The 23,219-nt window shown below is 35.3% G+C and overlaps 1 protein-coding gene across 1 annotated transcript; it reads left to right on the top strand.

The window, feature by feature from the left end:
* Positions 1-1,322: 1,322 nt before the first annotated feature.
* On the top strand, positions 1,323-22,654 carry LOC136822114 (ESF1 homolog). Its single transcript, XM_067078330.1, has 18 exons — positions 1,323-1,404; positions 1,731-1,812; positions 2,162-2,254; positions 2,591-2,630; positions 2,979-3,070; positions 3,281-3,438; positions 4,272-4,392; positions 4,531-4,580; positions 5,982-6,104; positions 8,733-8,820; positions 10,694-10,853; positions 11,072-11,205; positions 19,322-19,470; positions 20,028-20,423; positions 20,707-20,945; positions 21,352-21,431; positions 21,695-21,767; positions 22,208-22,654. Exons 1-18 carry the CDS (start codon positions 1,345-1,347, stop codon positions 22,284-22,286), a joined length of 2,217 nt encoding a protein of 738 aa, XP_066934431.1. The 5' UTR covers positions 1,323-1,344; the 3' UTR covers positions 22,287-22,654.
* Positions 22,655-23,219: the final 565 nt, after the last annotated feature.

The raw sequence follows: 23,219 nt of genomic DNA, 5'->3' as shown, positions 1-23,219 counted from the left end.
ATGTGGCACCCTTCTTTATAGATAGGAATAATAGGAAGGTTGGAATCACTGATAAACTAAAGATTTTTCCTCTCTGATTGCTAAAGAAAATTAGTTTCAATCAGCGATTCCGACCTTCCTCAGTTCCTATTTTTCATATCTCTAAAGAAGGGTGTCGAAATTAGAAGAGAGATGTCACTATTAGACCAACTTACAGTATGCACAAAATCTGGCCAATCCAACTGAGCCTGCGCATTGCGGGGAAAAATCTCCCTGCAGTTGCGTTACCTATGCCAAACGTTAAACAAGCAGCAAAGATACCATAAGCTAGACTGTGGAAAAAATTTAATTCTAGGCTTTAAGGCTAGTCAAATCCTCCGAAAACAGAACTTTTTTTTAAAAGTTCTGAAAACGGAATGGAACTTTTTTCATCTCTTTTTGATTCATAAAACTAAAAGTTCCATTTACATTAGATGGAGAAGTCATCGGTGATTTGTTAAGGAATGTCTGTGTAAACCACTGTTTTTCAAAAAACTTGTACCAAAAAAAATAAAACATCAAACAAGTTAAAATTGCAATTCTTTCAACAAAAAAACAGTCAAATGAGAAGCAATTTTACTCAACACATGCAAATGTTCTTGTGTCCATCATCTTTAATGCGCTTCAAGTCACGTGATAAAAGTAATTCATGCGCTTAGTCAGCCTGGTTTCCCGTCCTTATTCATCACAAACACACGTTCTAGGCGCTAACACACACCCATATGACCCAAAATCCAAAATCTGCCACAGTATAGGTCTTACTCTTCTTATGGTAAACATATATTTGCTGCACACAAGCACTTATTAAAAGTTTCCAAAAGTAATACAAAAATAGTTTTTTTGAAGTTTGCAAAAAAACGCCACATAAAAGATCTGAATCAGAAAAATCAAGCATTGTACAGTGAGTAACACTGGGTTGGGTCTGGCAGCGTGTCACCCTTGTGTATAGAGCTAGTCCTTTGTAAAATCAAAGAGAGCCTATTGAGATCTAAATACATTCTCTTGGATGTGTTTTCTTAATAAAGATGAGAGTTTTTGCATTTTTGAATAAAAATCTAACGCTGGACTTAAAAAGTTCTTGGTTTGCTGTCACCTGACCCTAAATTTTGGAGGTGGGTTGGTCAGTCTAGAATTTTTTTTTATTTTGGTTATTCATGGAATTTTGTAATTTTTGAAGAAAAAAAATCTCTGCCTCAAAATAGCAATAGTAGGTTGGTAAGTTTTTAGGTCTGCAAGTTTAGAGAAGAGTAATATTTTTTAAGTCCAGCCTAAAACTAGTTTTACTAACTTTTAAACTGTAGTTAAATATTAAAAAAATACAAAAACATGGCTAAAGAAAAGATGGATCCAAGGTTTCAAAGAGTTTTAAAAGACCCGAGATTCAAGGTAAAGTATATATACTCTATAATTTTTTAAGCTTATCAACATTTAAAATTATATACCCAAAACTGATGATATACAGTAAGTATCTATCAAAGTTTTAACACGATCAAGCTTTCATTTTGTAGCAATCTTGAACATAAAATATTAAACAAAGTTATTGTCATTACCATGTTGGTCCAACCGTTGAATTTTACCAAGGTACTTCTAGGGCAGTCTAGGGTATTTTAGAGTAATATACTTTACTTTTACTTCACCTAAAATGTTACGTATCGGTATGTATATATCAAGAACTAAGCAAATTGAAAAAAATGAAAAATTGTTTTCTTCAGAAAGTGCCAAGAAATGAGCGCAAGGTCAAGATCGATTCTCGATTCTCAAAAATGTTTACGGATGAGAGGTTTCACACAAAATGTAAGTTTGTGCTCTTTTTTATAAGAAGAAAATTCAAAAAATCAAAGAAATCCACTGTCTTCCAATATAAATTTTACAATGTTACTGTAATGGGCTCTCCCAGAAAATTTTTACATGGGGGGTGGAGGATATATTGTCCGGGGGGTAGCAAAAAATCATCAAAATTTGCCTTGTCCGGGGGTGATTTGGTGTGTCCAGGGGGTCAGCAGATGCTTGTCCGGGGGGTAAAACCTATTGTCCGGGGGGGCCAAAAGTCACCCTGTCCAGGGGGTAAATCACTTAAAATTATTATATCCTCCACCCCCCTTGTAAAATTTTTTTTTCTGGACATCCCCTTCTTTTTCTGTAGCAACTGTTGATAAACGAGGACGTGTGATTAAAGAAAGTAATAAAGAAGATTTGAGGAAGTTCTATGATGTTGAAGATGAAGAGAGTGAAGAAGGTATTGTTTTGTTTACATTGTTTACATTCTTTATTTGTGTCATTATTATATCAATCACGTGGGAGGTAGCAAAAGACGTTCCTTTTTTTGTTTTATAATATCTGGTTGTATACAAAAAATGCCATGGAATAGTTCCTGATATACCACGACTGCTATAGCATGGTCAAATCTTTTTTTCTTGGGATTTGTTTTCAAATCTTATTTTCTGTCAATTCTATGTCTTTTGTCTAATAGTGTCATAAAACATTACAGAACCTACCACCTCACTCTGGTTAATAAATTATGATAAATAATTTTATGTGTTGTATATCTGCTGACTATATCTGTTATTTTCAGGAGGAGAAACATTTACCCAAGAGGAATTACTAGGGGAAGGGTAAGAAGACAATAAACACTATTTTTTTAGTTTGGTTGGTGCTAAATGTTAAAATTTTTTTGAATTACTGCTTTGTAGGTACTAGTGGATTGAAAACCCAATTAAATAAAAAGCTCATAACATAGATCATTAATTCAATTTTAATGACACAATCAACACTAACACCAGCCTAAAATTTTAGTTAAGAAGCCTGATTTATACTATAGATGGAAAATAAAAACTAAAGAAAAAATTGAATGGCATTTCTGAGGCTCAGCATGATTTTCAAAGAATGCTGCAAATTTGAGCCTTGTGATTCTCATAAAAGGAATTCTTATAAAAAGAAATCGTGTATCTATACCTCTTTAGCTCAAAAGCTGCAAAGAAAAGCAAAGGAAAAGAGAAGAAGCCCAAAGAGAAAGTTCAAGATGAAAGGAAAAAAGCTAAAACCAAGTTACAAGGTGAGGGCTTGATGATTTTGAATACAGACTCTAGTATTTTTTAATCTGAAAAATACCACAACTTACATAAAGCTAAAGAGTTTTCTTGAGATATTCGTTCAATCTTCCTGAATTTTTAAAAATAAGAATTTATCTGAAGTGTCTCTAAACTATTTTATGGTTCTTACCGTGATGTAAAGATTAATATATAATTTCATTTTTCCTCCAAAGAATCTTCAGGCGAGAGCTCAAGTGAAGAAGAAGAAGATGAGAACGATTTCACACCTGATTTCTCGGACATTAGAGGTGAAGGGATCGGACATGATATGAGCAGTGACTCATCCTCAGATGAAGAAGATGAAATTGTTGATTTTGATCAACTCCAAGAGGTTTGATATTTTAACCTTAGTTTTAAAACATAATTTTCTGCATCAGAATATGATATTTTGCCATAAGATTGTATAAAGCCCCAACCGAAGAGTGAAATTTTCGAAATAAATTGAGTTACAACTCAGCCAAAGCAAATATGTTCTTATGAAAAAGAGTGTAGGGTGTATTTGGCACTTGTTCAATGCTCAATTTTGGACTTATTTCACTTTGCTTGTGATACACTTAGGATAGTAGACACCCAAGATGTTTTTAGAGACCCTTAAAGAGACTTTTCTAAAGATTTTGTTACTTTTTTTTGAAAATTATTGGTCTAAGTTTCTGTAATCATGATAGATTAGATAAGCTAGGATGACAGGCATATTTCCAGGCTTTTCTACTACCGGATAACGGTGGCAGAAACTCAATCTTTGTTCGAATTTTGAAACTCAATCCTAAGTTTTGTTCATGAGTCATGAGAATCATGACAAAAATTTGTCCTAGGCCCTTATTAACAGAAAAGCGGAAATTTGACTGGATGATGACTAAATTTTCTCATTCCTGGATCTTTCGGCTGGGTTTTCAGAGTATATTGGTAAAATAAAAATTTCTTTTGTGAACAAGAGCGATGACAATTTACCCTGTAGTCTTAAGACTGACCACCTGACATATTAAAGTTATTTTTTCATCTACTAAAGAGCAGAGTCCTGGCCTTTTTCCGTTGTAAAGAGTCAATAGGAAAATTTTGATTGGAATAAGAAGGTTTATCCTACGGTAGATTGTATAATTATAGCCAAAAAAGGAATATGGATCAAGTAGACATCAGTACAAATGCCTTTATAATCTTTACCATCAGGGCGTTGTCCATGGTTGGGGTGAACTTGATGAGGAAGCAAGACGAATCGAAGATGCTGAAACACCACGGATAGCTGTTTGTAATTGTGATTGGGATCGCATCAAAGCTAACGATTTATTTGGTATGTCAATTCAATATATGAATTTACTTTCATCATTGCCACCATTTGATTGAGATGCTTTGGTGTTCTCCTTATTGTCTCTGATTAAACCATCTTTAAGAGTGTATCTTTAACCTTGAATGTCTGCTCTTTTTTTAGTGCTGTTCAACTCATTCAAACCTACAGGCGGAGCTATAAAGAGCGTCAAAGTAAGTTGGCTATTAAGTTGGGTTTTAGCTTCTAATCTAGCTATGGTTTCGGCCCACTTTTCAGGTGCCCCCATTGAAGGATGGTGCCCCCAACGAGTTAGGTCCCCCATTCAGCCGGTAATCTTTTTGATTTGACACTTTTTGTTCATTTGTCAAAAATCTTAATGATTTTTTGGGGTGGTTTGGGAAAACGAGAATCAAAAGTTGATGGGAAACTGGCCGCTAAGGTAAGAAAATCCAATGATTTGAAAATATTGGAAATTATACACAGAGCCAGAGCCTCCATCAAAACAGTTAGGTACCCCAAATGAATAGGTAACCCCAAAGATTTGCCAAATATTAGCTCCCAACCCCTAACCTGGCTTAAATTTCTAGGGGGGGGGGGTGATACTACGCTAGCGCTTGTGTTGTGTAAATACTACTCGCGTGACCGGAATGGGAAATCCAGCCCTTTAGGGGCTTTGAAATTAACGGGCAGGTCAGTCAAGCAAATTAATGAGAATCAGGCTATTGCTTTTGAAAGCAATGGTTTCCTTTAAGATTTCTGTATGCTTGAGTTTAAATGTTTACATGGTTGTCAGAAGAAGCATATACAGCTTGTCTTTGACTGGAACTGACACAAAACAAACTTTTCGTGTACATTCATAAGATAAGAATAATGTAGGATGTGATTAGGTTATAAAAAAATGGTTTACCCACCTCCCTTTAGCGATTTTCGTATGATAAAAGAGTATACTCTCGACAGTCGGAACCACTACATAGAAATGGCAACTATTGCCTTAACGGGAAATATTTCCCGAACGGGAAGGTGAAAAACTTCCCGAAATGGATAGAGTCTCCGAATCAAGAATTTAACCAGTTTCCCGATCGGGAATGTGACCTCTGCGCACTCCGGAAATGGTCGTGGAAGGTAAATAACTGAAGCCTATTGTAAAAGAGGGTGAATGTATACCTTTCACCGGGTGTTAAGAAATCTACCGGGTAATCGATTCTTGATTCTACTTTCCCCATTCCCAATTAAAAACTTCCCTATTTGGAAACTTTTTCTCGATCGGGAAACAAAAATCTGCTTTGTTTACAAAATTCTATTTCCCATTCGGGAACGATGAAAAGTTCTTGACCAAAACGGGAAACAGAAAACTGATGAAATTTTCAATCTGGAAATAGTTTCCTTTTCGGGTTATTTTCACCTTCCCGTTCGGGAAATACTTCCCGTTAAGGCAATAGTTGTTATTTCTATGTAGTGGTTTCGACTGTCTCGAACTGCTATTTTTCGAATTTTTTTATAACTCAAACTTATGTTCAGTCCCCGTCAGGGAGAAATCCTATTAAAATACTCTCTATAATTCGAATCCCCGGCGGAGTTCGAATTAGCGAGACTCTGCTGTATTTTTCTCTAAGATCTACGTGTCAGACTTTGGGGAAGAGCGGTTGAAAGAGGAGGAATTAAAGGGACCAAAAGAATTACGAGAAAGCAAACAAGATAGTGACGAAGAGGACGGAGACCAGGAAGAAAATGCTGAGGTAAGCTTTTTAATTGTGTCAATTCCTTAGCAGTAGAGAATCATCTCAAAAGACCTACTTTATAGTTTAGTATACAGTGAACAATTGTCCTTTTAATCATTATAACATCACAATGTATCTAGATTTGAATGGATTCTCCCAAAAACGCTCTTCAGAAAATGAAACAGACAAAACTGGGCAAAACGGCTCATTGTGTCGTGCACCCCTCTGCACACACCCATTCCCGACTCTGCAATGGTATCGTTTTATAGATTTATAAATTAACTAGTACAAATTCATTACCCAAAGATTAAGACTTCCGGTCTCATTTTATTGTCTACAACATCACAACACGCTTATGTTCGATTTATTGTATTAAGATCTGTATGTGCCCTTCAAATAAGAAAAAAATCATTTTAAATACAAAATGTACGGATGTTTAAAAAAAATAAGGTTTTCGAGTCTATTGTTACTTACAAAAAACGGTGTTGTATGTATAAATCTAAAGTTATATACCGGGTGCGCCACAAAAAAGTTTCTCTCTTTGAGACTAATTTTCTCGAAATCTAAAAATTTTAGAAGAACCACTCCTATATCATTGAAAAGAAGAAAGATAGACTTAAATTTTGATGGGTCATTTATTAAATTCGATTCATCAGATCAAAAGTTATGCTCAGTTGAATATAAAAGTTACTTTCAGAAAGTGCTCAAAAACGGTAAAAATCGACCTATCAAATTTTTACTTTAAATTTGGCAATTGAATTGCATTAGCCTTTACAGGGCTTTACATGATTAATTTTTCAGTAACAAAACACATAAATTTTGAAACTGAAGGGTCGAAAGGGTTTAAAATCTTCATCAAAATCAATTTAATTTAGTTTTACCGAGATTTTCCTCAGATTTTTGGTTCTAGACTGGATAAAGTCTATGTAAGGCTGGATCTACCTCGAAACCCTTATTTGATGTATTTTTATGAATTTTACCAGATTATTTGGCCTTTTTCGACGGATTTTCTACCTTTCATTGAAATTCAACATTCCTTTAAATAAGAAAAGGTCATTTAGACAGCTAATTATCATTTTTAATGACTGTAACGAAAATACTGATATATCATGAAATCATGTTTATGTTTAATTTGATAGGTCGATTTTTAACGTTTTTGAGCACTTTCCGAAAGTAACTTTTTTATTCAATTGAGCATAACTTTTGATCTAATGAATCGAGTTCAATAAATGACCCATCAAAATTTAAGTTTATCTTTCTTCTTTCCAATGAAATAGAAATGGTTCTTTTAAAACTTTTATATTTCGAGAAAATTAGTTGTAAAGAGAGAAACTTTTTTGTGGCGCACCCGGTACATACATAGAATGTGGTGATTAGTGGATTGGTGTTTTAAATTAAAGAATATCATTAACTTATGATGCTAATTTGGTGATTAAATGCGTCATTTATTCTATAAAAACTTCTATGAAAACAGTATCGTCCATCCAATAGCCTCCATTTGCCAATTTCCCCATACAAATAAACAGAGAACTGACACTAGGGCTTTGTAATGTGTCAACTGCATCGCGAGCCCAAGGTGAATCTTCTGTTCTGTCCGACTGGTTGAGTAATCGGGCTTTCACATTCTTTCGACAGGGCCATTTTAACAAACAATCGTACTCTGTTTTTAACAGTCTCACAAAAAGGGCGAAACATATTCCACGACCATTACAATCCCTATAAGGATGTAACTCTAAGCGAAACTTGTATCCATATTTGCTGGTATAAAAAGCGTCGCTACACAACTGTCTTCCATTGACACAAAGCTGAAGTGACCGTCTTTGCGTAAATCCCTTTCGAATTGGAGTTGTGTTTGCAGTGAGGTTATTGAATCTTCCATAGCCTCACATTTGTGCTTATATTGTCTCAGAAGGTCCTCAGTGTCTTGTAACTTGGTCTTCAAGGATGTTACTTGTTGTCGAAGCCTTTGTAGTGGCAACACAACATCCAACTGCATTGAACTTTGGTCTGTGTTTTCACTTAGATGCTTGTTCATACTATTTTTCATTTTGAATGAAATTGAAAGAATAATACAGAGTTATTACTTGAAGTTTAACTAGTTTACATCCTTCAAAGCATGTGACCTCTTTTTTTCATAAGAGATGAGTGAACATGGATTTCTGTAACGATACAGTTAATAGTCTCAAAGATTTTATGTGTATGAGAATAAATGTCTTGAACTATATAGTTACTGATGAAGTCCGCAAGTAGCTACGTCATAATGACAACGAATCTACATGTTTTTTTCTTTATAAGCATTGCGCTTATAAGCATAACTATAGGCTCATATATGGCAAAAATTTAAGCATATGCTAAACATTACCTTGAGCCTTCAACTCAGAGTTTGTTTCTTTTTGACTGGAATTTTACGAATTTTCGAAATTTCTCTAAAGTTTTGCTTAGGATATAAGCATCCCTCAAAGCATTTTTCAGCTTTGCAAATCTCTCGATCTAAGCATTTCCGAGCCAGCTTTTGGATTTTTGTATGCTTATAAAAAAAAGCTTCAAAAACAGCAAAAAATCAGAAGGGGTTGAAGGTAGGCTTGTACCAGACACCCGAAATTATTTTTGTCCAAATATTGGAAAACCAAATTCTTTCAATTTTAGGGTTCGAAATATGACATGGAAAAGTTGCGAGAATATCAATTAAATCGAATGAAGTATTATTACGCTGTCGTGGAATGCTCCGATAAAGGTAGTTTTTTCAATGGCTTAACAATATAGAAACCCTCAATCATAGACAAAAGGTTGTAGACTTTTCAAAAATTGAGAAAAATCTCTCAAAATGCCCTACTTTCCCCTCTCCCCCTCTGTAATGTTGTAGTACTGGTGCTGGCATCGCTACACGACAATATCAAAACTCATTTTCTATCAACATTGTGGGGAGAGGAAATTTCTAAAAGTCTACAAACCTTTTGTCCATGATTGTTTTTTGCGTGCTTTTCTACTTCTTTTATTGTGTTGGCAATGCATGCAATAAACATACCCCTACTACTTGCCTTCCCTTTTCGCTAATACAGCTAAAACTTCAAATTAACGGTCAATCTAAAAAGTGGACTCTATTCAAACTCTTGAAATAAAAATGTTTGAAAGCAGACACCTAATTAGCAGGGCATTAAATGTGATTAAATTAAATGTGTAATATGCTCACTTTATATACATTAAAGGCGCAAGTGACATCCTTACCATTGATTTTGTTGCCTCTTCAAAATAGATCTTAACGAGTTTTTTGGCCATTAAATCACGAAAAGATGATCTGTTTTTGGTTTGAATGGTTTTTATTTTATTCAATCAAAGTTGAGTCACATTTTTCTAATGACCCCAAAAACGGAGGTTTAGTTTTAGTTTAGTTAATTTTTTTGGAAATATCTTAATCAAAAAGCATAGCACCGATATCAAATTACTGGCAATGTGTATGAAGGCAATGTATTACGATTAAAAAAAAAATTTTACTTTTCTCTTTATCTTACATATAAATGGTTGTTAAAACGGAGCTTAGTGGCCCCCAAAACATCGATTTAATTGAATTAAAATTGTTGGAAATCCGTCACTTAAACATGTTTCGAATTAATGACATCATAAAATATTTAATTTTTAATAATTTTGCAAAAAAAAAGTCTATATCAAAACAATAACTATTTCGGGTCTGGCAGAGTGCAAAATGCTAGTACCTTATCGGGGAAAAAATGTCGGGGTTTTAATTAGTCGGGGAAAAATTTCGTCATCTAGAGGCATTTTCGTCACTTTTCCCCGACCAAGATTTCCAATTCGTCACTTTTCCCCGACCAAATTTACAATTTAGTCACTTCAACCCGACTAAATTGTCCAAATGAAATGGTTTCCTTCACTAGTAGCTCGAAAATAGATCTTGACGTTTAAAGCACTAATTTCGGTTAATAAAGGTGTAAAAAGTTTGGATTTGAATTTTGGTTGAGGGGAAAAAATCGGGTAAAAGTTTTGGTTGGGTAATAAAATGTCGGGCATGATATGAATTTCGTCGGGGGAAAATTTCGTCAGCCCCTCAAAATTTTCGTCACTTTCCCCCGACATTTTTCCCCGATAAGGTAGTCTCTAATGTTAGTTTTTCGTGAAATATTTCGAGTTTCCTGAAAAACTTTGAATTTCTGAGCTGGTATACAAGTATATGTTTATACTTTCCAGCAGATATACCCAGTCTTTAGGGGTTAATTTCGAATCTTGTTTGACTTTTGACAGTTTTAGTCCAAAAAAAAAAGGGATTTTCGACCCCAATTTTTGAAAAAAAAGAAGAAAGAAATTAGCCATGTTAAAAATGAAATTTTGGTATTTTTCTTTTTTCGGACTCAAGAGAAATGTGTTAGGACTGAGTTTGAAGCTTTCCAAGGTTTTAAAAGTCTGTTTAACGACGAATATGTCTCATTGAAGTTAAACCTCCGTTTTGGGGGCCGCCTCCGTTTTGGGGCCCGTCTCCGTTTTGGGGCCATATTACTAGTTAATTCAATTAGTCCTGTTTTCTTTCATTAATTCTTATCAATCACTTCGGTACCTCCAATAAGCGGAAAGTAACCCACTCTTCCTTACACTTTCAGATACTGCAGATAAAATATACGAGCAATGCGATGGCATGGAGTATGAACTGAGCGGAACCAGGCTAGACTTGCGTTTTGTACCAGACGATATGACCTTTGATAAAGAACCGACATCAGAGGCTAATGAATTACCTAACGTCCAAAACTACCAACCTGCTTCGTACGTTTACTGAATTCTCAATCTATTATAAAAAAAATTATATTTTTGTTAAACCAGACTCTCTCGGTGAAAAAAAGATTATCGTCTCGGCTATACCCCTCCTCAATTGCCTTTTCGAGCTCAACCACCTAGAGCTCTAAGATTTCAAAGTTTTCTAAATGAATTACTATTCGATTTTCAATTCAAATATATTAATGATTTTCTCGTTTTATTTACAGTTTTCTAAATACAGCATTGCAGCAAAGTACAGTTCGCCTTACTTGGGATGAAGATGACCCAAAACGACTTCAAAGCACCATGCGACAATTCACAAGAGAAGATCTTGAAAATATGGACTTCAAAGACTACATTGGTGAGTTATATGTTTCCTCAAGAATATTTTTAAAATATTTTTATGGTTCAAAAAGTGCGGGTTCCTGGATACAAAGACACATGTCGCTAAACTATAAACAAACTCTTAAATGATAATTTAGTTCAACCAAAACCATTCAAATACCTTGAATAAATTGAACTAACAACCGCTACCATCAATTATCCCGTCGAACATCATCTTTATATACCTGTGTGCAGATAATCCATGCGTGGGTGCTGAGTGATCTTTTTATGGCGAGATTGACTTTGCATAATTTGAATAAATTAAAACTAGAAAGTATCATCATCATTTGTGATGTTGTTTTGAGGGGCGTCGTAATCTATTTAGACCACCTTTGCCCATTGTGGATTTTGTTTTAAACATCTTAGTTTCCGCATTCAGCTTACTGAGGATTAAAGAATTTATGCTTAAAAAAGAAGAATTAGCGTAAAGCAACAAAGTGCTAAGCATGTATAAAAAAAAATTTTATCAAAAAAAATATTAGAGAGGTATAATAAGTAAGTGTTTTATAATAAAAGCGGATTTCAGAAGATCGTGAAGAGAGCTTGGGTATAAAAATAATAGCCGTTTTGTTGAGTCCAAGTCGACGCAAATTTTGTTTCCGTACATGGACGATAGTATCATCGACGGTCGGAAGTATCACCGACGGTCGGGAGTATCTCATCTTAACGGTCGGGAGTATCATCGACGGGCGGGAGTATCTTAAACTTATCTTAAACCTTGAAATATCGACCCGACCGGGGTTCGAACCCACCAAATGAAAGAGTTTCTGATCAGAAACCCAGCGCGCTATCCGTTGAGCCACACTCGCACAGTAGGACACTTTGGAAATACTTATAGAATGACAAAAAAGACGGGGGTAATGTTATTATAATATGGGTAAAATTGCCCCTTTTTTAACCTGACTTAAATTCGAGCCGTTACTAGCAACCCTGCGGGGCCCAAGGCGCCGAGTATGCACCCGGCACAGTGACAAGCTGTTACTAGCAACCCTGACCTAAGCAATTCAAAACAACAAAACCAAACAACAAAGATCAGATACTCCCGACCGTCGATGATACTCCCGTCCATGTACGGAAAGAAAATTAGCGGCGGTGACTGTCTTCCTTTTGGAGTTCTCGGTGTAAGTCACAGCATCACGGATGACATTTTCCAAGAAAACTTTCAAGACACCACGGGTCTCTTCGTAGATCAAACCAGAGATACGTTTGACACCACCTCGACGAGCAAGACGACGGATGGCTGGTTTGGTGATACCTTGGATGTTGTCACGTAAGATCTTTCTGTGACGTTTGGCACCTCCTTTGCCCGATCCTTTTCCTCCTTTTCCTCTACCAGTCATTGTGATATGACGATGTACACTCAGTAAGCTGAATACAGAAACTGTTTGAATTTGCACTTCAAAAATCATAAATTAAAACTAGAAAGTATTGTTCCGTCTTAGATTAACAGAGTTATTGACATTTCAAAAAGTAGAAGTAAAGGGAAAGTAAAGGGAAGTAAAGTAAAAAGGGGATATACTCTAAAAAAGCTTTCGTATAAAGCTAATATATTCCAAAATATATTCCAAAATTTGATTGCATTATAGCGCAATCTTGTCATTTCTGCATTAATTATGCTAATTTACGCTTTGGCATAATTAATATGTAAATGGACAATAATCATTTTTACCATTGATGTCATTCTGCAAGAGGAAATTCATTAGCTATGAAAATGTAACGTTAACGTTTCGAGCTGGTTTTTTATAGAACATCCTTGTCCCTCTGCATAATACAAAAACAGTAGATTTTTTATAGAATTAATTAATTTTCTAGTACTACTTAAAACTATGCTTTTTTACTTTTTTACTTATGCATATTGGATCGAGACAAAAATACCATTAGATGCTAGTAATTTTTAACTTTCTTTTTAACTTATGTATATAATATGCAGAGCTCTTTCAGCAAGTGGGCTGCTTGTTTCATATCCTAACCATAGCAATACCCTCCCCTCACAATTCAAGCTTTCTTTATAAAAACAAATGGCTTTAAAGTTAGCCTCATCAAAACTTCTATGTTCTAAACGTTATTGAAATATAGTCTACCATCTTCTTTATTCAGGGACTTAGAAGGCTAAAATGATGTAAGCAAAGACTGTGCGATTGTTCTCGATAAGTTCTCAGACCAAAATTTTAGCCTTAATGTTCTCATAAAATTGTTCTTATAAAGAAGAGCGTGATGAATCTTATACCATTATTGCTAAAATCAGGTAAACAAGCTGGAGTAATAATAATTCACCAGCAGTTGTTGAAATCTTGGGCATTAGCTTCTGACACACTCCACCTCACTCCAACGCCCTGGAAAGCTCAATAAATGAATGTTGTGTGAAACTAACCCTTTCCTTCTCAATAGGGGTCAAATATCGGAGAGTGTATCTTTTAGCCATGTTCCGTAAATGAAAATCAATACGTTCTCCGTCGCTTTAAACTTTGAACTCCTTGAGATTTTCTACTGCAAGCTATGTGTTTGCGTAGATTTCTATTCAGTTATGCTCAGAAAAAAATAGGAACTCTAAAGTGAGGTCTTTCTTCAAGCTCCCTGTAACTAGATGACGCAATAAATGTTTATAGTAATTGTGTTTATCATCTGTTAAGAAAATTGATATAACGAGAACGACAGTGTCATTTAAATTCTTTGAAAAATGCCTCAGACACATAATGACGTTTGTAACGACATCGAGATTGTCGACACCTAATCTATCACTACAACACAGTATCAATAGGAGTGGGCTATACAGGGTCATTTTCATTTTTTTCGTCAAATCATGTCAAACTAAATTTTCTTTAGCTCCGTATGGCATATCTAGGCGGGATCAAAAAGAATTTTTGAGATATTTTAGATATAAAAAATGTGGGAGCCCCTTTTCTGGCCCCCTATTAGACTCATATAAAGTATGACAAAAAAATCCCCAATTTGACCTGGAAACCTTAAAAATCATTCAATTTTGCTGCAATTTGGTACAAGTCCTCCTTGAATAACAATAATAACATTTTGTCAGTATTATTTAAAAATTTTCATTATCGGACGTTTTAGGGCGTGGCCAAACCCCAAAAAGGGCAAAAAGGATTGGGTAGCTCTAGAAAACTTTGGAATGATATTTTTGCCCTAAAGTTTTGCATACCTACCCTCGGTTATCTATCTTGACGAATCCTAAGAATATTTCCCAAAGTAAATTCGTTATTTCGTAAATAGTTGTTTCGATGTCCGTAAAAAAAGGGGAAATATAGACGGGCTAGGGCTCATTCATAAATCGTGTAATTCAATTGAAATTCCCTCTAGAAATTGGTATTCTTTATCCAAGAACAGTTTTGAAGCCTTTCAGAGTCGAAATTTATGTAAAAGTTTCAATTTTCCGCTTTCCGCTTTTTACGTCTTCTGAACTTCACTGAGGTAGTGCTAAATTATTAAGGAAAGTGTTTTTATCACATAGAGCAAATTGTCGGCAGTTCTACGAGAATTTACATTATTTCAGATATAAAAGAAGTGCTTACAATTCACAAACATAAATTTTGATGGATTTTCTGTTGTTCAAGATCATAGAAATAAAATGTTGTCAAGTTTTCATATATTTAGGACGAGAAGTCACTCCCTCTAGGTAGGAAAAATAAAAATTTTAAGATTTCACAATTTACACTGACAAATCTTCAGCTGAAGAGGTAATGTGCCAAATTTAAGCAGGAACAAGAAGCCGAAGCGGCATGAAGGCCCAGCTGACGTGGCAATAACCAAATGTCATTTGTATTGGGTATATACCTTAAGAGAACCAATGTTTGCGGAATCGTATTTTTGTAATTTTAGGGTTTGAAAGAAAACATCGAAGCTTAGAATCCTAATGCACACATTTTCGGCAGATATTGAAATACAGAACATTCTAAAAGTTAAAAAAGTTCGAAAATTGGCTGAATGAAAAAAAACAAAAAAAAACAGCTGCCCTGGAAGGTCAGTAATGATAAATGATACACAATATATGTATATAATAGATTTACTTTATGTTTTTGTTACTAGTATGAAAGAAAAAATCGGTTTAAATAAATTCACAAACTTCAAATGTCAAATGTTGACCGTCAAAGTTCAGAAATATCGATTTAACGCGTAGCCATCATGAAAAACATTCCAAACTTATTCAAATTTACACTCACATGATCTGCATTTTAGTATCCTTTAATGAGTTACAGCATAACTTTACTTGAAAAAATTCTCTGTCAGGTTTGAAAAATCCAACCACCGACCGTTTAGAGCGATAGATCGAAAATTGACCATCTTCACGGGTAGTATCATGAAAAACATTCCAAACTTATTCAAATTTACACATGAGCTGCATTTTATATCCTTTAATAACTTACAGCATAAGTTTACGTGGAAAAATTCTCTGTCAGGTTTGAAAAATCCAGCCCACCGACCGTTTAGAGCGATAAATCCAAAATTGACCATCTTCACGGGTAGCATCATGAAAAACGTTCCAAACTTATTCAAATTTACACATGAGCTGCATTTTAGTATCCTTAAATGACTTACAACATAAGTTTATTTGAAAAAAGTCTCTGTCAAGCTGGAAATATAAAACTCCAACATCCAAATGCTCCCTGACCTGACTCCATCCATTTGGCATAAAGAGAATGAAATTTGACTTTACTACCAATTCAATCCAATTTAAGAGTAGGTCAAACATCGTGCGGGTAGGCGAGGCAAAAATTCTAAATCGGCCGCTGGTTTAGCCTGGACTGCTGGACTTGTTAATTTATTGCGCGCACAGGCTCCGACAAAGCCAAAATCTTTTCGACCAGTTGCTTTTTAAAGGCCCACTTGCGCTGCGCGGCTGGGCCAAGAATGTTTTCTCGCCTTTATAGTCAAGCCTTCCTCTTTTTTGCCTGCGTAAAGCCTTTGGGCTACGCCCAAAATGTCCAAAATTATATTTCTCGAATAAATGTTTTGATATACTTTATTTCTGTCCCTGAGGAGTGAATGTGCCAAATTTTAGCGGAATTCAATCACTGTGTGTCTCATTTCCAACATAATTTGGGTAGTTGGGTAGATGGAAAAAGATTGATTTGAGGGCACAAACCTTAGTCTACAAAAAGGCTTCCCACATTTTTTTTCTTCATTTTTGTTCAAAAATTCTATTTGATCCTGTCTACACTTATAATTTAGACCTCAAAAAAAATTAGTTCGATATTTTTTGAAAAATCACCCTGTATAGCCCACTACTAGTATCAAGAAAAAAGGTCGGTACAATAATATTTTATGCATGTATATTAGAGATGAAAGAATAATTCAAAGCTTTTCTTCCTAGATACGGATTAGGAAAAATCTGCAAAAAGATCCGCTCACGAGCTCGTTATCTTAAAAACGAACATTTCAGACACGAAGCCGAGAAATTGAACACGTTTGCCATTAACAAGCAGATTGAAAAACTATTTCATCGTGCCAAAAGACAGGAAACTATAACTCTCAAACCAACTAATAGTGCTTGCCCTACATATAAACTATTAGCACACTTCAAGAAACACTTCAACCCTACCGACATATCAAATCATTCATCACCTGAGGAAAAAAGTCAAAAAATTCCAATATTTGTTGAGGAACTTCAGAACATATTCTGACAGTGCCATCATCAATGACCTTCCACCTACAGACACTGAAATAGAGAAACACATCCGTCTCCTCAAAAACAACAAAGCTAGCAATGGTGTTAAAGCCGAGCTACTGAAAAAATGTTCTCATCCGATAATGATGAAAGTAATACAAAGAATCACCAACAATTTGTGGGAAAACCTAGATCTGCTGAATGCTTGGGATAGCTCCCACCTGAGAACACTCTGGAAAGGAAAAGGAGACAAACAAAATGTTTCCGTCCAAACCGTGGCACTACTGACGGGATTTACACAGTAAAGAGAATACATCAAATCAGTCATCGAAAACAACAACCATTGTACCTATTATCTGAGAACTTGAGAAAGCACACATGATTGATGAAATCCTTTGACCATAAATACCGTATCAGCACTAGCTTCCTTTTGCGAGCAGAAATACGTACGTATATCGATACGTAGAAAGAATCATCAATCTTTCAAGCTCATCAATATTACCCAGGTGTGGTTACGCCGACGATTTAGTTTTATTCTTGAAAGATCAACAGAGTCTGAAAATTGCAACAATTGTTCTCGATAATATTTTCGTCAATTTTAGTTTATCTGTCAATGTTCAAAAGATAAAGACGATGATTCTTAATCATCCAATCAACTCTCCTTATCCAAAATCAATCGTCGAATTAAACGAATGTCAACTATCCAACGTATCCGAATTCAATTACCTGGGAGCCTATCTTGATTGTAACCAACCGAACACTGGTGAAAAAGAAAAACCACTGTATCCAACTAAATTTCAGCAACTGTCAAATTTGATTTGAAATTTTCGAATTAATCTGAAAATTCGCATATTATTCTTGAACAGTTTTGTGCGAAGTAGGCTAGTATATACGCATGTCAGAACTGGAATCTGACTAAAATAACAACTTGATCGCGTGAATTCTGCGTATTGAAATCTTCGACGGATGATTCGTGATGGATTCAAATTCATGAATCCAGATGCCAACGACTATCGATATGCAATCAGTAACGCCCAACTTAATGGCACATTATGTGGTGCATCGGATTTCAGCTTTTTATATAAGATCACAGCAACATCATTACGTCATCCATATAATTCGAATGCCAGTAACACGAACTGTTAAATTACTAACATTCAATGAAGATCACTATACTAAAAGAGGTCGACCAACCAAATCGTTACTGGGCCAAGTCAAAGAATTTTAAAATGTTACTCTGAACCAATATATCACTCAAGCCTTAAGCAAGAAAACTTAATTCGATTATTTTATAAATTATTCCTTCGAACATCATCTTTATATTTGTGTGGGTGTTGGTTGATCTATTTTTATGACGAGATGGCTTTGCATAATTTGAATAAAATGAGTTTTTCGCAAAAACATGACTATTTAGCTGAAATTATTTATTACACTCTAGCTCCTTTGCGTATACATAATAGACCTAAGGTGCTTTTTTATTTCAGGGATTTTGATTTTCGGGGCTTAGTGACAAGATAAAAACTCAGACTTTGCCGAAATTTGGCCTAAAAGGGGCTTTACTTGAAACTTGACTTACAAACTTTTGCGAGCAGAAACTTTCGCGAGAAAACTTATAACTTATAACTTAGAATAAAATATAAGATTTATAGTAAAAGACAAAGGTTTGGATATGATCTAACCATTTTTTTAGTGTGAAAATCTTTATCTTTATATCCTGATTCGCAAAAGTTTATGCTCACGAAAAAGACCTTTTCGTCAAATTCGCAAAAGTAAATGTTGTAAACTTGGCGATTTTTCGACCTCACGAAAGCTTCTGTTCGCGTAAAGTATTTTCTCTGGTTAACTAAAGTCAATAATCAAGGTCAATCTAACCCTCACGGGTGGATTTAAGACAATAGAGCAAGTACGTCGGAAACATTCGAAGGAGTGCAACGCTCGTTAAAAGACAATGAAATTACAAAAAATATTTAGAGTTACATTCTTGTAACTGTTTAGTAGAAATACTTCTTCTGACTTACATATTTCTGAAGTAAACAACTGTTAAGGACCGGCTGAAATTAAAGTAGAAAGTTTCCAAGCCAAATCACTGGTCATAATGCTATTCTTTAATGGGATTAATTTTCGGGGGGATAAAATTCTGCGTTTGAGTTGCACCTGCGAAGTTTTAGATTTTGTGAGGATTTAATTTCGCGGACTACTGTATGAGGTGACAATATTTTCATGATTTTTTGCCTTTTACTGTCAAATCAATCATGTTGGTTGTTGATGACAGTAAACATTCAAAAAGTGATTCTTTGACACTTTTTGAGTTTTGTTTAGAAATGTTTCGCGGATAAGGCCTTTCCTAATTCTGAGAATTCTTTACAACAAAGGCTCAATTGGAGGAGTTTTAATAAAAATGGTTGTTGTGTAAGCTGAACAATGAAGGTTGTGATATATTCAAGCATTAATCACTACATCCCTTTTCCTATAGCGTCTTCGTCGGACGAAGAAGACATCACAAAATCCAGCAACAACAAGAAAGCACAGAAACACAAGCATCCAAAAGAAGTGGAGATTTCTGAAGATGAAGAGAGTGATGAGGATAATTGTGATGAGAAAGAACGAATCAAGAAATATCGGGTTTGTCAAAACATTTCTTTGCTTCTACACCACGCTCATATTTTAATAAAACAAGACAGAGTAGACAGGAATGAGAGGCGGTTTATTAAAATTGCTTTATTCTTCGCCAAGATGGAGCGGTTTTAAATTTACAATTGAACGACTTCTTTGAAATGGTTTAATTGATTTTAAAAAATGAGTTTGGGATTAGTATTTGTTTTGATAAAATTTCATCTATAAGTCATCACTCATTTGTAAACTCGTCCAGGGTTTTTTGTCATAAAACACATTCAGAGGGTCATATCATAAAACACATAAAATGTTTTAATTCCTCATTAGCGAATGAACATTGAAAACCTTTCTGTAATCCGAAATCCATCTGAAACGAAAATCCTTGCTTTGACCACTGACGTTTAAAGAAAATAGCTGCATTTACGAACTATTTTGGCAAGGTGCCAGAAACTGAATTTTCGTTGTCATGCAAAAGATGTTTAATAAGGCATCTAAGACATTTTTCTGTTTTGTTGTATGTCTATCATTTTCAAACACATTTTACATCCTGTTAACTCTCTCCTTAGCAATTAATGGACGAGATCAACGCCAAAGAACGTCAAAATGAAAACGACGACGATGGGGACGGGAATATGGAGGTCACGTGGTCTATGGAGGACCAATCAAGTTTCAAGAAAGCAAAAGATAATGACGAAGACGTTTCTGAAGGTGAAAACTCCACAAGTGGTGAAGAAGAGGCGGAAAGTGACGATGAAGAGGCGTTACGGGCGGATGGTGACGACGACGATGGTTTTGATGATCCGTTCTTTTCACAACCTTCAGAAATGAACGAGAAGATTTCTGCCTCGGTAGACGATGAAAATGAGAATATAATAAACGGAGTTAAGAATAAAAATCAAAAGAAGAAGAAGAAAAAAGCGAAAAAAGATTCTCAAATGACCGAAGAAGAACTCAAACAGAAGGTATAAACATATGATAAATGCGTGTACATAACTAACAAGTAGTTCGCTTTCGATCTAGTTTCTTCTTGAGCATGGGCATGGACATGGGCTCTTATTAAGGTCCAGCCAGACCTACCAGTAAAAGACTAAAAAGTTCCGTTTTAGTTTTCTAATTTCCTTGATTATTTTCGATAAGCTAATTTAATTTAATTCAACATTGATCAGACCCCATCAAGAAAGGTTTGTTTCAGGCTCTATTTACCGAGTGGGAAATAAATTCACTTTTTGTTTTAAACATCATTAGAACGAACTTGAACTGTTACTACTGGGTGACGAAACGACAGAAGAACAGAAGAAACATTTCAGTTTGAAAGGCATCATGGAACAAGAAAAAAATACAAAGAAAAATAACAAAAGAAAGAAACGAAAGCTCAAAGAAGAACAACCGGAAGATGATTTCGTTTTCAATACTAAAGACGAACGATTCAATGCGCTTTACGATTCTCATCTTTTCTCACTGGATCCTTCAGAACCAAATTTTAAGTAAGTTTGACACTTATTAGATCCCTAGTTCCTTCGTTTCTAACTTTCATTTTTCGCACTGTACTTGGCTTCTGTCTACTGTTGTCTTTCAATATGGCGGTAAACTAAGATGATTTGCTGTTAACTTTTTATTGGGTCTATTTCAGTAGGGGTAAACCCTTAGGGCCCGGAACATCTTCTGATGCGACGCAACCAAATCTGGTCCATTTCAAAGAATGAAGTCTGTTTTTGAGTGTTAAAAAAGTTTCCTAGGCCTTAGTAGAAAACCCCCTCGTGAAAAACTATAAATATTTCATTCTTTGAAATGGACCAGGTTTGGTTGCTTCGCATGAAACATGTCCTAAGGCTTCGCCCGGGGGTTCGCCCTACTATTTTCATATTTTAAGCACTTTTCATTTGCTTTTAGAAAAACGAAAGCGACAGAAGCAATCATTGGTGAAGCACAAAAGAGGAGAGAAAATCGCGCTCAAGAACGAACTGAAAAAGGTATCACATAATATTATATCATAATACTTTTGGTACTGGGGCTCTATATTAAAGGTTGTGATCTCGACATAAGTTATGTAGCGTCTGAAGATGAGAAAGTAATTTATTAAGAGGCACTTGATTCCCAAACTCTTGGCGCTGATTTCACTGTGCAGAATCTTTCGTTTTTTCTATTCATGCATTATGTATTTTTCATCGTTTGTGTTGCAAACCGATGTTTGGTGGAAGTGTTTTTTAAAATAGTTATAATTCTTTGGCTTTAGTGAAATACAATACAAACAGTAAAAACGATGTTGAATCAAAATCTAGTTCAACAAAAGATATGAGCAAAGCCAGGTAAGAATTAAATTTACGCGAATTCGAAAAAAAATATTTTTCGCAAGCATAAACACTCGCGAATCAAGACATAAATATGAAAATTTCCATGCTAAAATTGGCTCACAGGGACAGATACTTTTGAATTGGTTTAAAACTTTTGTCTTTTGACTAAGCTATAAACCTTTTATTTTAAGATGGAAGTTTTATAGCTTTTCTATTTTGTCAAGAATTTCGCGAGCATTAACTTTTGCGAATGGCCCTTTCCAGAATTTGCTAAAATTCGCGAAAATCGGAAAAGTTTCTGCTCGCGAAAATTTGTACGTCTAAGTAATGCCAATGTTCGAAAGACTCGACATCCTTCGTAAAGTCAAACGGGGAAATGACCATTGAAGTGTGAGGGGTAGTTACCGAACCTCTTGTAACAGATGATAGATCAATTTCTTGTTTATTTCTTTCAGCTTATCTGCTCTGGTGAAATCAGTCAAATCGAAAACGCAAAACCATCAGGCTCAAAAACAAAAACGAAAACTAAGGTAGCAGGAGAACGGTTTGACTGTGTGATGATTATTGTGACTGGGAAGTTGAGACGATGGAGTAAACAATCGCAATGACTGACTATCAGCTTTGTTGTTAAGGGGAACTCATTATTTGGCTGTGATGATTATGATAGATGTCAAATTTCGGATATGGGACTTTTCGAGAATTGTGTTATACATATAGACTAGATTTTTCTGATCCTTGCACGATGATAATAACTAAAATCCGTCGAATATCTAATTCATCGGACTTTACCATTTGAAATTCCGACAACACGGCGTATGTTGTGAAGCATTTTACTATTGGCACTTCTCAATTACCACCCACAGGAAAAAAATTTCGATTTCCAAGGTTGGAAATTTCAAGATTTCTTAGTTGGAAAATAGATAAAATCCAATGGAAAATCCAACCTGGAAACTTGGGACACTCTCCATTGATGGAAATTTTGCATTTTCCGTGACTTGGGATTTTCAAAAATCCAGGTTGAAAAAAAGCCAAAATCCAAGCTAAAAAAGGTTGGAATTTTCAAAAATCCAGGTTGAAAAAAGCCAAAATCCAAAAAGTGATGACAGAGATGTGGAAAAAGGGATCTTAAACAAGGTTTTTGTTTTTGTGAACAGTCACTCGCTAGCCTAGGCTCGATGGCTCCCGGTCAATCTCTCGTTATTGTTCGCACAGATACGTGGTTGATCTTAGATCACTCACACAGCTCAGCAGGACACCATTTGAAACTATGACATAAGTACCCTATGTGCTTCTCTGTGCGAACTCACTGCGGTTGACCGAGGCCGCTCCGAAGGGATGCCTCACCTGACGGAAACTTACAGCTTGACTGCTCACATTATAGCCTAATATCTAGGTTAGTTATACATCAAAACAGTTCTGTGCGAAAAATCGCTTGTGGTTCTCTCAAAGGACATGCGCAGAAAATGG

This window comes from Clytia hemisphaerica, unplaced genomic scaffold, assembly GCF_902728285.1.
Source record: "Clytia hemisphaerica strain Z4C2 unplaced genomic scaffold, Clytia hemisphaerica genome assembly, whole genome shotgun sequence".
NCBI lineage: Eukaryota > Metazoa > Cnidaria > Hydrozoa > Leptothecata > Clytiidae > Clytia > Clytia hemisphaerica.
Note: the sequence above shows the minus strand (reverse complement) of the source record. Positions and strands in the feature narration are given on the sequence as shown.

Bases quoted from the DNA above. Each gene is read 5' to 3' on its own strand.
- LOC136822114 (XM_067078330.1), top strand. From the start codon at position 1,345: ATGGCTAAAGAAAAGATGGATCCAAGGTTTCAAAGAGTTTTAAAAGAC. The intron at 4,581-5,981 runs GTAAGTTGGCTA...TTTTTCTCTAAG, and splicing joins GAGCTATAAAGAGCGTCAAA to ATCTACGTGTCAGACTTTGG. The intron at 19,471-20,027 runs GTTTGTCAAAAC...CTCTCTCCTTAG, and splicing joins AACGAATCAAGAAATATCGG to CAATTAATGGACGAGATCAA.